Source organism: Armigeres subalbatus, chromosome 2, assembly GCF_024139115.2.
Source record: "Armigeres subalbatus isolate Guangzhou_Male chromosome 2, GZ_Asu_2, whole genome shotgun sequence".
NCBI lineage: Eukaryota > Metazoa > Arthropoda > Insecta > Diptera > Culicidae > Armigeres > Armigeres subalbatus.
The window spans coordinates 210720143-210734051 of NC_085140.1; the positions used below are offsets into that span (position 1 = coordinate 210720143).

The 13909-nt window shown below is 37.9% G+C and overlaps 1 protein-coding gene across 1 annotated transcript; it reads left to right on the forward strand.

Annotated features, from left to right (window-relative positions):
• The first annotated feature begins 1671 nt into the window (after positions 1 to 1671).
• LOC134211573 (zinc finger CCCH domain-containing protein 3) lies at positions 1672 to 5634 on the forward strand. Its single transcript, XM_062688562.1, has 5 exons — positions 1672 to 2443; positions 2570 to 2974; positions 3036 to 3191; positions 4596 to 4791; positions 4852 to 5634. Exons 1-5 carry the CDS (start codon positions 1818 to 1820, stop codon positions 5329 to 5331), a joined length of 1863 nt encoding a protein of 620 aa, XP_062544546.1. The 5' UTR covers positions 1672 to 1817; the 3' UTR covers positions 5332 to 5634.
• The last annotated feature ends 8275 nt before the right edge of the window (positions 5635 to 13909 follow it).

A 13909-nucleotide genomic window follows, 5' to 3' on the forward strand; every position in this document is an offset into this window, starting at 1 on the left:
CTCATTGACAGCACTATAATATTTTTACGCCAATTTGAGCATGGCAAACAATGTCAACTCAAACTGGCTTTTTCCCTCATAAAAAAATAAGGCTTCAAGCCAGATGCAAATATCCCAATAAATAAATAGATAAACAAATATCTGCTAACACACAGAGAACAGACATGGAGGCTCGAACAAAATTTCTTGCAAAACATGTGTAAACAAACACACCGAACCTCAACGCCATCGACGTCGACATTCCAACTCACAATCTCATTTTGACAACACGATGGCGCTGGTATGCTCTTGCGTGCGTAACGACACTAGCGCACAGTGGCATTTTTTGATGACGCTAGCGCTGATTATGCACGGGATAACGGCGACATTCCAAAGTTATTCAAAATGAACAGTAAAAAGTTATCACAACATGGTGAGTCCAGCTTCAACGTCTGTTCTCTGTGGCTAACATTATAATCCCTTTCTTGTTTAAAAAACAAAAGTCCGACAAGCAAACAACCCCCATCCATGATCTGAAAATACAACGACTTTGAAATAATCTTGGAAATAATATAGGTTCAAATCTGCAGAAAATAAAACTGATCATTATATATATTCGAGAGTTGAATCAACTATGGCGTTGACGTATGGTTGATTCAATCCTGGTTGTGGTTGTATCAACAATAAATATTGTTATTCATAAATCAATCCAAAAATATTGTTGATTTGAAGCAGAATCCAGTTGATTCTATCTGTTTTTTTCTCTTTTTTTTCTTCGTGATACCAGTTTTATTTTTTTGACTGGTATGCAGCTGCTGGAAAAATTAATGTTTCAAATTCATAATTAAAGCACAGACAAACAGACATAACACATTGAACATTCACTCATCAAATTCATCGTCGGTGGAACACTAACGACATCTGTTGATTTCAGTTAGTTAGGCAAATCACGAACCAGATGGCGGTAGTGAGCAAACGTCAAACTCGAGCAAATCCGATGCGCGCGCCACTAGTGATCGATTGGCCAACTAATGAATATTTGAACTGACCAGTAAATCAGTGGACGATGGGAATTTGATGAGTGTTATGTCTGTTTGTCTGTGATTAAAGCACAGAGAACAGACGTTGAAGCTGTACTCGGTATGTTGTGACCACTTTTTACTGTGCATTTTGAAATAACTTTGGAATGTCGACGTTATTCCGTGCAGAATCAGCGCTAGCGTCATCAAAAAATGCCACTGTGCGCTAGTGTTGTTATACATGCAAGAGCATACCAGCGCCATCGTGGTGTCAAAATGAGTTTGTGAGTTGCAATGTCGACGTCGATGGCGCTGAGGTTCGCTTTGTTTATTTACACATGTTTTGCAAGAAATTTTGTTCGAGCCTCCATGTCTGTTCTCTGTGATTAAACTGACAGCCCCGAACGATTTGAATCACTGCTGATTTTACTCTTAAGTTAGGAAAAAATACCGAATTCTGCTCCATTTTTAATTAAAAAAAAGAGTCGGCTTTGACTCAATTTTGAGTAGGGCAGGCTTAGAGTATAAATCCTTTACGAAAGCTCGAAAGCTCACAAGTTGCTTAAAGCGCTTTACCAGAAACAAATCATAGATGGCGGTAGTGTTTGAATATGACCAAATGACAATTTAGCATGATGAATATGCGTTTCGACCTACAGTTCGTATTCCTTTTCAGAACAAAAGTATAAACAAAGGTTACAAGTGTCTTCATGGTCTTCATTCCTTTCAGAATCGCTTAACGAGGAAAAAATTTAGGCATTTGTTAAAACAAATAAAAAAGTATTGTGATAAAACTATTGTGATAAGACGAGATTAACGATGGATACAAAGGATTCGCGTTCTAAAATTTTCATCAATCCAGAGTTCAAAAAGGCACACATCAATCCTAACTTCCTGACAAAGAACCTTCCGTTGCCAGCACCCACCGAAGCAAAATTTGCGGCTACTGCCATGCCTAGCATTCATTTTAATCCTGCATTTCTAGAAAAATTGAGCTTGCAGAGACATCATGGACAAAACGTTTCACAGGAAAAGGCACCACCTGTAATATCTCATCAATCAAATCCAATAATCAAACACACCCAACGAAAAATTGTGCGGGCTTCTGCGGCTCCTCCCACGACGGGGGTACTACGCACCACCCCTCTGGTTGCTCCACTGGTAAAAGTAAGCCGGAATAAACTAGTTCGGTCAGTTGCTACTCCAATAGCTCCCACCGTCGCTGTCCAGCCAATCAAATCAGTAGAAGCACGAATAGTCCAGAAACGTTTCAAATTGATAAACGGAGGTAGTAAGCAATTGTACAAGTTAGATCGACGACCAGTTCCGGCTCTTCGAACAGCTATGAAACCGAACAAATCTTCCATACGAAGGTTTTCACTGGTAAGGAGCAACTCGATTAGTCCACAGAAGGTAATCGTTACCGACCGGAGGCTTTTGAAATTGTAAGTATTTAGGAAAACATTATTTACTTGACTTTATAAATTGTAAGTAAATTGTTGTTACGTTCACTGACGGTTGTGGAAACTCATGCATTGGAGACAAAGTCACCATTCATGCTTTATTTCTAGGAGCCGTAATAAATCTCCATTGAAGGGTGTAGCTGGCGGAACGTCCCGAAATGTTGCGTTTAGTTCCCAGAACAAAAAGTTGGTGATGATAAATATAAACGGAGTTCTTTATCGTTCGTCATCTAATAAGTTGCAAGTGTCTACAACACGGCCTGCAATCAACACATCGCCTTTCAAGTTACCGACCACTCAGAATGACAGCAGACAGCGTTTCCTATCGATACGTGGCACTAGGTTTATGCTGGATCCAAGTGGAACCAAGTTAAGGAAAATACATTCGGCAGAGTTCGATCAACCACATCCAGCAAAACTGCGTCGTATCGACATTGGTGGGCTGACATACATGCCGAAAACGGACGGAACTTTTGTACGGACAGAAACTCATAGGACCAGATCATATCTGAGGTTGGAAGTTCATGCTTCTAAAATGCGTGTTGAAATAACGATACACGTCTTTTGGTTTCAGCTCTACTAAACAAAAAAGCATCCAAATGTTGACGAGTAACAAACGGAAATGTAATATTCCTTGTCCTATTTATCGTCGTTTAGGAAAATGCACTGCGTTTTCTCGAGGAAAGTGTCCAAAATTGCATGACAAGAATCAAATAATAATTTGTTCCAAGTAAGTAAATAAAATAATAATATCAAGTGATTAATAAGATTAGTTGAGGGGCAAGACGAGCATCCCTCAATTTTACCCCTATTATGCTTTTTTCTCTCTAAATAACCCCCCGCACACTGTTGAACTATACTGCCTGTAATCACATAAATGTTCCATACACAGCTAAATTAGTTTGCCGACCTCAGCAAAATTTTCGCCGAGATTCCAACATTTGAGATCTCGGTAATTCGAAATTCGGCGAAGCTTTTACCGAGATTTCGTCATAATTTTACCGAAACTCGGTAACGATTACCGATGTCTCGGTAAAATTTACAAATTATTGCCGAGATACCGGCTGTTGGATTCTCGGCAATCGTAATTTTTAATTTTAAGTGTTTATGACATTTTATCAGTTTTGAGTTCCGATGAGCAATTGAAAATTTCGAAAAAAAAATATCAACTCGATTTGTCCCAACAAAACAACAACAACAAAAGACTTGACACTAAAAAAATATTAGAAAAATAAAATGAATCTCAAATACAAATAAATTAGCAAAAGTTTATGAAAACTTGGATTTTCTTATAAAAAAAATAGCATTAGAAAATAACGAAGCACGCATATTATATGTCTTTCAATAATTCCGTAACGCAATGTTCGACCGGGCCAAATAGAAAACAATGGGACCGGTTTCCCGCCGTAGGCAACTTGTTACAAGTGAACCGATCCAAATTCCAAAAAGTCACACAATACACATACATACAGACATTACTTCAGTTTAACGAGCTGACGATCGGCATATAAAATTACGAGTCTCCGGGCATCCTATACCCGTTTTTGGAGTGATCCTATAACCTTTCGGTACAAATTTGTTGTAACAGACAAAAAGTTGTACATTTCCAAAACTTGACAAGCCAAAATCAACATAGTTGTTCAATTCAATAATTGAATTATTGTCTAATTGCTTGAAAAAAGTAGCTACAACCAATACATTTTTTGAATCTATTATAAATCATCATAAATCTTTCACATCAATGCCAGATTTTCAAAACGACTTATCTGCTTTTGTAAACTAAGATTCAAATGTCGATTTGGCGATTCTGATAGCACTCCCACACAGATCAACCCCATCAGCACGTAGGCGAAGGCTTCTGCTACGCGTCGATGCTGTTGGTTTGCTTGGGAGTGCTATCAGACTCACTAAATTGTCGTTTTAATTTTTGTTTACAAAAGCAGATAAGTCGTTTTGGTAGTTTGGTATTGACATGCTGTGCATATAACAGATACAGAAACAGTTTTCAAAAATTGTACCAAATTATGTTCATGTTCATCATAAATATCCGGAAAATATGCAATTTGCTTTTGTTGAGTTGTGTTCAGACTCAAATATGAGGCATGTTATTTAAGTATTTATACTTTTTTTTCAGATTCCTCAAAGGCGAGTGTTCCAACAATGAATGCCTTCTGTCACACAACGTGTCACTGGAAAAGATGCCGGTTTGCCACTTCTTTTTGGAGGGTCGTTGTACGAAAAATGATTGTCCATATTTGCACAAGAAAGTCAGTGAAAAGGAACGCATTTGTGAGGAATTCCTGAAAGGCTATTGTTCACTTGCCGACAAGGTAATCCAAGGTTTTTTAATATCTTTTCATTAGGTGGTAATTTATTATAATTGATTACAGTGCATGAAACGCCATGAGTTCATTTGTCCTGAACTGGTTCGGCTAGGAGTATGTGATCGAACCAACTGTCCTTATCCCCATAGTCGCAGAAGCGACAAGAAAAAGCTATTCGTTGCTATCGACAAGAAAGAGGACTCCATTAAAACTATTCCAGTGCAAACAGAACACCGTGCTCTACCCGTTTCCTCACAACGGTACTACATTCACAATGCTCCTGAACACATCTCAGAAGACGAGTCAAAACTATCCCAAGCCCAGACAGCACAACTCAGAGGCATGCTTTCGAAAGTTGAGAAGATGAAGCAAGGGCATCTTGACGATCCGGATACGGCTCAACAGGATGCGCTCACCAGGAAGAACGATGAAGAAATTGATATTAGCAGTTGCGATGAGGACGATGACAGTGGAAATGAGGGCTCGGGACCACCGATTCTGAGAAGACCACAGTTAGGAGCTCTACCCTCGTATATTCCGCTTTAGATTCACAATTGTTAAAACTACTTTGCTTGATATTGTTTACAGAATGTAATTAAAATTTGACTCCAATGATTATCTTCCGGTCAGAGAGGTCGACAGATAACTTTTATGTTTCTATCAGATTCGTTTAAAGGATATTCTACATATAAGCTAGAACATTTTAGTCATATTGTAGATAATTAAGTTTTTTAATTCGGCCTGCAGTTAGTGTGTTTTTCTCAGATATATAATTGGCATTCACTTAATCAAAATGTAAAATACGTTAAAAATTCATCATATAATGAAGAGAGACAAATTGAAAAAGTATGTCGTTGTTTCCCTTTAATTTCGCATTTCCTTCAGCAAAATTTTAAAACATTTTATGAGAATTAAGTTATGTGGAAAAAAATTATCTTCTTCTGTTTCATTCTTTGAGAAAACTGATGAATTTTTCAATTTCATTATTTGATGTATTTATTTTTCATGGTAGCTAGCTGTCGAAAAAATTCGTTGTATAATTCAAATGTGTAATATTTTTCATTTATTTAAATATTTTAATTTAGGAGTAGCCGTAATGTACAGAAAATGTTAAAATATTGAAGTAAGGAACAAAAATAGTTTAAATTTGATTTAAGAAGAATACTATAGAATAGATAAATTTGAAAAGTAGAATAAAATAAAACAGAACAATGAATTGTCAACAAGTGCTGAATGTCAGAACCGGCAAAAGTGTTCTTCTGTTGTGTCTTCTGTACAACAGGTCCGTCTCAGGCAAAAGCCCTGGGGTAAAAGATGTGTGATTGCCCCTGTTTGTGCACTCACATCTGTAAGGGACGAGAATAACCCAACTTGAGATACCTGGATTGCATTTTTTTGTCAAACTGGTTATGAATTTTATTCATTTTTGTAAGAGAGCAACCAGAGCAGAAGAAGAAGTGCCCGCCTGAGTTCGTGGTTTTGCGCCCGAAAATATGCCAGTTGATCGCGATGTACTGTTCGTTTCAGTATAGCAACGGCATGAAATCCATCGTGGTCCACAAAAAGAACGAGCAGGACAGGAGAAACTTCAAGCTGCTCATTGGACAGCCTTAATGTTAAGCTAAATTGGTACTATGTTTTATGATGTTGATCTCTCAAGAAACATTATAGATTGCAACAATAATCTAAACATCTTATTCTGTCGATATAATCCAAATATCAGCCTCTTGTATAGTAGGTAACACCAATCCATCAAGCAGACCTTCAACATTAATGTTGAGCTTCCGAACAACCGCCTAGAAAATGATATTTATTTAGAATTTCGCAAAGATATAATACTTGAATGAGATATCATACTTGAATTTGAGAATTACGTTAACTAGTACTATTAGTCAATAACTTTAAACTAATAGCTTAGTGAATGCTGGCAACGTTTTTTAACTTAATGCATTTCGGATATCTGATCCAACGAATTATTCCTCTATGACCACTAAATCAGTGAAATCCGAAATAAACTTCAAAATAATATATTTTGCCTTCCAAACAATTTTGTAGCATACTGTAGCTTTCCATACCTCTTAGATTTTATTAGAACTAGCCTTTGACGTTCTTGATTCGATACCGGCTTGGTTTCATCGTTTCTGTTCACATAAATGTTGAAGTTGTGGAGTGTATTATCGTAATTCGCAATGGCTACCGAAAGGATAGCTCAAATCAATCTGCAGCACTGCAGCACAAAAGAACAGCAACGATTAGTCTTTGACTTAAGCAAAATGGCAAATCCAAAGTGGCTTTGGTGCAGGAACCCTATTTTCGCAAGGATAGCTTCTACCTATGTAACCTAGTGAACCCGGTTTTTGCTGCTTTCAGTAATGAAATGGCAAACAATCGATCAATGTCGCGTGCATGTGTGCTTGTTTACAACGCTATCGTTGCTACACTTATCTCTGAACTAACAACTAGAGACGTATGTGCAGTCACAATTGATGTTACTAGTGGAACGCCCGTTAGAAAATACGTCTGTTGTTAGGTTTATTTACCACATGATGGAAGAACCTACGGATGCTTTCAAACAAGTTGTCATTTATTGCGCTTCAAAAGGCCTTCCGCTAATTGTCGGCAGTGATACTAATGCTCATATCAATCTGAAAGGCTCCAGCTTAATGGAATACTAGAGTAGTACCGAACTTGGTTTACTTAACATAGGCAATCGCCCAACCTTTTTGGTATCTAATAGAGCAGAAGTATTAGACATAACTCTCTGCTCCAATAGAATCAGTCACGAGTTGACGAATTGGCATGTGTCAGATGAGGAATTCATATCTGACCATCGCTACATCTATTTTTATCAGTTGAATGTTTCTTAGCAGACCATGCGTTTTAGAAATCCCCGTCAAATCAACTGGGAACTCCAGGGATTGAATCCTAAAGAGAATGAACAAGTCTCTCATACTTATCATCTCTGTATACATATACGATATGTAGCATACCGCGAGAGACTTTTTTCGCCAGCTTTCATGATAGAGAACTGATTCGGGAGGCTATACCCCATGATAATTTTCTTTTAGAAAGCTCCAAATGCGGGGAGCACTGGCTCTGATGATGCATTTCAACTTGTTCTACATAGCTGTGCACTAACCAACACGAAAATTAGCGCAAACAAAGCGAGAATCACCATTTTTCTGTAAGGGCTGCCTATCCGATTCTGTTTTTTTTCGCATTTGTATACAAGTCTGATAAATTTGTTATCATGGCTTGTCATGATTCGAAATAGTTTTTGCCTCTCTTTTATCGTTGTTCGTTATCTATTGAGAGCGATTTCTGCAAACCCTGGGGATACAGAGTTGCTCTCGACAAAATTTCATGGATATCTACCATCCATTGAAACTCCTACCGACTTGGATGATGCCGTTGATACTACAACGTTGCATATCGTGGATGCTTTTGGAGAAGCTTGCCCCTTGCGTTCTGTGAAATCCTCAAGAGGAATCCCGTGATGGAATTTCGATTTGGCTAAACTCAGGAAGCAGCGTAGAAGGAGTTGGAACATACGCCATTCAGCAGGGACGGATTCTTTCAAGTTGGCTTGCAAAGCTTACCAGAAGGCTCTACGATCTGCTGAACGATCCGGCTGGATCCGCTTTGTGCAAATGTTTCCAATGAGTGAAGTCAGTATAGTCAAGTCAAATTCAATTCTTGCGAGATCCAACGATTTCCAAGTTGGCGAAATTCGAAGCCAAATGGCGACTACACTTCTTCTGACCAGGAAACATTAGAGCACCTACATATTTGATACACACTTCCCTGGAAGTGTCGATATAGCATCTTCGGATGACTCTGATGTCTTTTCATGTAGCTACGGGTCTTGGGCTCAGGCTCGTAGAATCATAACTACTGCATCGATTCAATGAGCTCTTAACAGTTTTGCTCCTTACAAATCTCCAGGTTTTGAGCATATCAAACATGTTTTGAAAAAAAAAAACTTTTAGTACGCAGTTTTGCTACTGGGTATATTTCCATATCCTGGCGGGATGTCACTGTAAAGTTCGTAAAGTGAAGTTTCGAGAAAAAAATCTTCCGAAAATGTTGTCTCTGGGGGGGTTTTATGTCCAAAACCACCCACGTGGCTACGCCACTCTACTTTCACCGTAATGGTATTCGCCAATTACATCTTTTTGACTCTGAAATCAATGTAACAGATCAGGTAAAGTATGTGGGACTAATTTTTAATTCCAAGCTCTCCTGGACACCTAACATTGAGTTTAGAGTCAAAAAGGCGTGTATGGTTTTCGGTATGTCGATTTTTGACGATTTTGATTTTCTTCCAGAATTAAGCGTAAAATAAAATCCCACTTGTGTTGTCCAATCTTGCTATTTATTCGCATAACAGTCACATTCCAGATTTTGATACACTTTTGCACAAAAAAATAAAGATAATTATAATTCATTTAATAGTTCCATAGCAATGCATACAGATAAAGAACATTATGCCAAACTTTCAGAACTTCAACGGCATATTACTTAAGTTGAAGAAAACTGACATGGGACGCTTATGCGAATAGGGGCAGTATACTTCTGTTCAGTTAGCCAAGCAGCTATCAAAGCCCTCGCTTCGGCCAACTCAAGGTCGAAGTCAATAATCGCATGTCGAACTCAAATTGAGGAACTGAATTCAGTTTTAAACGTTGCACCTTATATGGGTACCTGGCGATTCTTCCATAGCTGGACACGAATTGGCTGATGAGTTAGCTCGCATTGGAGCATCACAAGACTTTTTTGATCCTAAGCCGGCTATTCCAATATCTAAGTGTTGGGTGAAGCGTTTGATTATCTCTTGGGCTTCCACTCAGCACAAACGGTTTTGGAGTAGTTTGAATTCATGTCGACAAACAAAATTGTATTGTGTTGAATTAACGTGTTGAATCTTTTGTCTGTGATGGTTGTGAATCCGATTATGCAACTTCTTATCATCTGATATGTAACTGCCCAGTTCATGCGCAACTGCGTTTCCAAATATGGTAAACACTTACTAAGTGAAATTGACTACAGAAACCGAAACATTTAAAGTATTCTGTTGTTCATAACCCGTTGTGGTAAGGAGCTATGAGCTTTTGTACGTGTTGTATACGTTGTATGCCCTTCTTAGGGGTCCCTTTCCCAAACTTCCCATTTTTCTCCCATCCTTATTCCTTTCTTTTTTGTTCACTTCCTTTTCCGTCAGGTGCGTGATGCGAAAGGCTGTGAAGGCGATAGCACAAATTACCCGAAGTGAGGTGAACGTGCCCCTGGAGCCGATCGGATACCTGATACCTGATAGCTTAGCTTAGCTTATATATATACATATATATATATATATATATATATATATATATATATATATATATATATATATAAATATTATATATATATATATATATATATATATATATATATATATATATATATATATATATATATATATATATATCATATAAGCAAAGTTCGTCGGCATTGGCCGAAAGCCATACACGGAGAGCTTGGAATCAATAATTAGTCCCACATACTTTACCTGATCTGTTACATTGATTTCAGAGTCAACAAGATATAATTGGCGAATACCATTACGGTGAAAGTACAGTGGCGTAGTGGCGTAGCCACGTTGGTGGTTTTGGACCTTACCCCCAGAGACAGCATTTTCGGAAGATTTTTTTTTCGAAAAAACAAATGTTCAGAACCCCCCCCCCCCCCGCCCAATTTTCTGGCTACGCCACTGTGAAAGTACAATAGATGTCTTATTCGGATTTACCGAAAGGCCATATTGGCGACACCAATTTTCAACAGCCTGAAGAGCGTTCTGCATCAGGTCGAATAGAGTAGTAATACACAAACCGATTATCAATATTAGATAGTCGTCGGCAAATCCATAGATAGGAAAACCGCCATTATTGAATAATCTCAATAGCGTATCTGCACACTCAAATGAATCTCTGCAGAAATTTCATCAGAAATATCATTTAAGATGTATCATGCATCTGCCTCCTTAGCCGAGGCCCTCAGGGGCCCTCCTTAGCCGTGTGGTAAGACGCGCGGCTACAAAGCAAGACCATGCTGAGGGTGGCTGGGTTCGATTCCCGGTGCCGGTCTAGGCAATTTTCGGATTGGAAATTGTCTCGACTTCCCTGGGCATAAAAGTATCATCGTGTTAGCCTCATGATATACGAATGCAAAAATGGTAACCTGGCTTAGAAACCTCGCAGTTAATAACTGTGGAAGTGCTTAATAAACACTAAGCTGCGAGGCGGCTCTGTCCCAGTGTAGGGACGTAAAGCCAATAAGAAGAAGAATGCATCTGCCACATTTCATCTATGAGAACTCATATACACATTATGTGCAGACCATTTACAAACCACATCTATCAGTTCATATCCGAATCATGGATTGTATGCTAATGATAGGTACATTTTCCGCACATAGCTTTAATATGTCTTGAGTTATTTGAATGTTATCGAGAAAACATGGTCGACTCTCCTGAAATTATAATTTTTCACTATATCACAGGTATCTTGTTGATATCGATACAGACAGAAGAAGTGTAAATTACGGTCCTACATCAAACTAAAAACTATAGAGTGAAATAGTTTGTAGCGCGGAGTGAAAAATACATCGTATGACGGGTAATAAAATTCCCTATTGAATGCTACATAGTGCATCGAAAAGACTAAAAATTAGATAAAATATTCTAGTTTTTATTCGAATGTGATACACAACTTTCAGTGAGGTGAAAAAACAAAGCAGCCTACCGTCGTAGGCAAACAATAACGACATCTAATCAGCGAAGATGTCGGTGCAGTGTGATGTTTGCGCCAAAGCAATAAATGCGCCAAATGATAGAGTTTTTTGTTTCGGTGGTTGCGGTCAGGTTTTGCATACAAAATGTGCGGATTTAAACAATGCGGAAGCAACCGCTTTGCGTGAGAATTTATCCCTAAAGTATATGTGCCACGACTGCCGGAAAAAACAAACTTGCTTAAACACAATAATTAGCAAATGTGATGAATTATTGGAAGCAATCAAGAGTATTGACGTCCGTGTTGAGAAAATCGAATTGGAATGTGAAACAAACAGTGTGCAGAAAGCAATACACAAAAGTGAGCAAAAATTGGAGTTATTTTTCCAGAAATCTCTTGATATGCAACTGAGTGCATTCAAAAGTTCGATGGATAAATGTCTATCAGTAGAAAAGAAAATTATAAAAAATAATGTTCCTGCGGTAGGCGATTGTCTAGCACGTAGTGATGGAAATCCATCATTCAGCTACGCCGCAATCGCTGGTGGTAGTAGAAACTTAAATGTGAATGATTCAGTGTTGCGTTCTGGTCGTGTTCGTAATAAAAGTGTGTCAACTACAAAATCTGATGGCAATGGCCATACTAATGATAATGTGCCAAAAAACAACAATATCGAGAATATTGCAACGGTTGACAATGATAAACGTTCTAAAACCACAGTCGAATGTATGGTGAGAATCAAACCAGCGTTACAGCAAACCAATCAAAAAACTAAAAAAGAGGTAAGGAATAAAATAAATCCATCCCAAATGGGTATACGGAATGTACGAAACGGTGTGAATGGTTCAATTGTTGTTGAATGTAATACAAAAGTGGAAGCCGAAGGGCTCAGGAAAAAGTCACAGAGGAATTGGGTAATGGTTACGAAGCTGCAATTGAGCAAACCGAAACTACCTAAAATCAAGATAATGAATGTTGGTGATGAGTATGACTGTGATGACTTGAAAGAAGTTTTGAAATCACAAAATGATATTGAGACTATTCAACATTTGCGAATCTTGAAAACAATTAAGCATCGTAGAGGTGTTTTCACTGAATTTACTATAATATGCGAAACAGACCCAGTTACGTTTGAGCAAATCATTAGAAAGGGAAAGTTTACATAGATCTGTACAGATGTAGAGTGGCAGAGATTGTTGATGTCCTGCGTTGCTTCAAATGTTGTGGTTATGGTCATAAATCAAAGGATTGCGTTAATAATCTTCATTGTGCGAAATGTGCTGGAGATCATGACATTAAAGTGTGCTCATCGGACCAGGTTAAATGCACCAATTGTTGTATTTGAAATGAGGAAAGTAAGACAAAGCTAGGGACCAACCATACAGCCTGGAGTTTTGAATGCCCGATCTACCTGAGAAGGCGCAAAATTTCAAGGCAGTACATTGACTACAATAAGTAGCAATCAAGTAGTGCAGCGGAAATTATTTTGTTAAATATTGCTGGGATTACAGCTCACTTTGAGGAGGTTGAAATTCTTGTACAAGAGAAAAAACCAAAGATTATTATGTTAACTGAAACACATTTGACAATTGATATTGATATTAATGAGTACAGTATTAGAAACTATAACATCTGCTGTTGTTTCTCTTCATCGCGACATACTGGAGGAGTAATGATGTATATTCATAACTCTGTTAAATATAGAGAGATTAGCAATACTATTTTGGGTCAAAACTGGTTTTTAGCAATTAAAGTAGTCAAAGGGCTGAAACAAGGATCGTATGGTTTGCTCTATCACTCACCAAATGCGAATGATAACGAGTTTTTAGATTATTTAGAACAAAATTGGCTTGAAAGCGTTTTAGATGAAAACCAGGTGAACTTGATTGCGGGAGACTTCAATATAAATTGGGAGAACCCAAGAGACAGTGATGGCTTGCGCAAAGTTGCACATTGCTATGATTTAGACCAAAAGGTAAAAGAAAAAACAAGGCGTACCAGAATGTCGCAAACAATAATAGATTTAGTTTTTTGTAATGTTAATCAAATTGAAGTGTCGATTGTAAATGATCACAAAATATCTGATCATGAAACATTGGAAATCAATTTTAAAGAAATCGACGACATAGTAGAGGATGTTTTGATAATAAAGTGCTGGAAACAATATTCTAAAGAAGCTTTAGTTGCTCTCCTGAGAAACAAATTACTGAATGATAGTGTTAGACTTTTGGAGGAGAAAGCAGATATTTTATCTACGATTCTGAAGGAAAGTGTTAACCAACTAGTGGTAGTAAGAAAAATAAAATGCAGGTCGCGGAAAAAGTGGTATACATTAGAATTAAAAAATCTCCAACGGT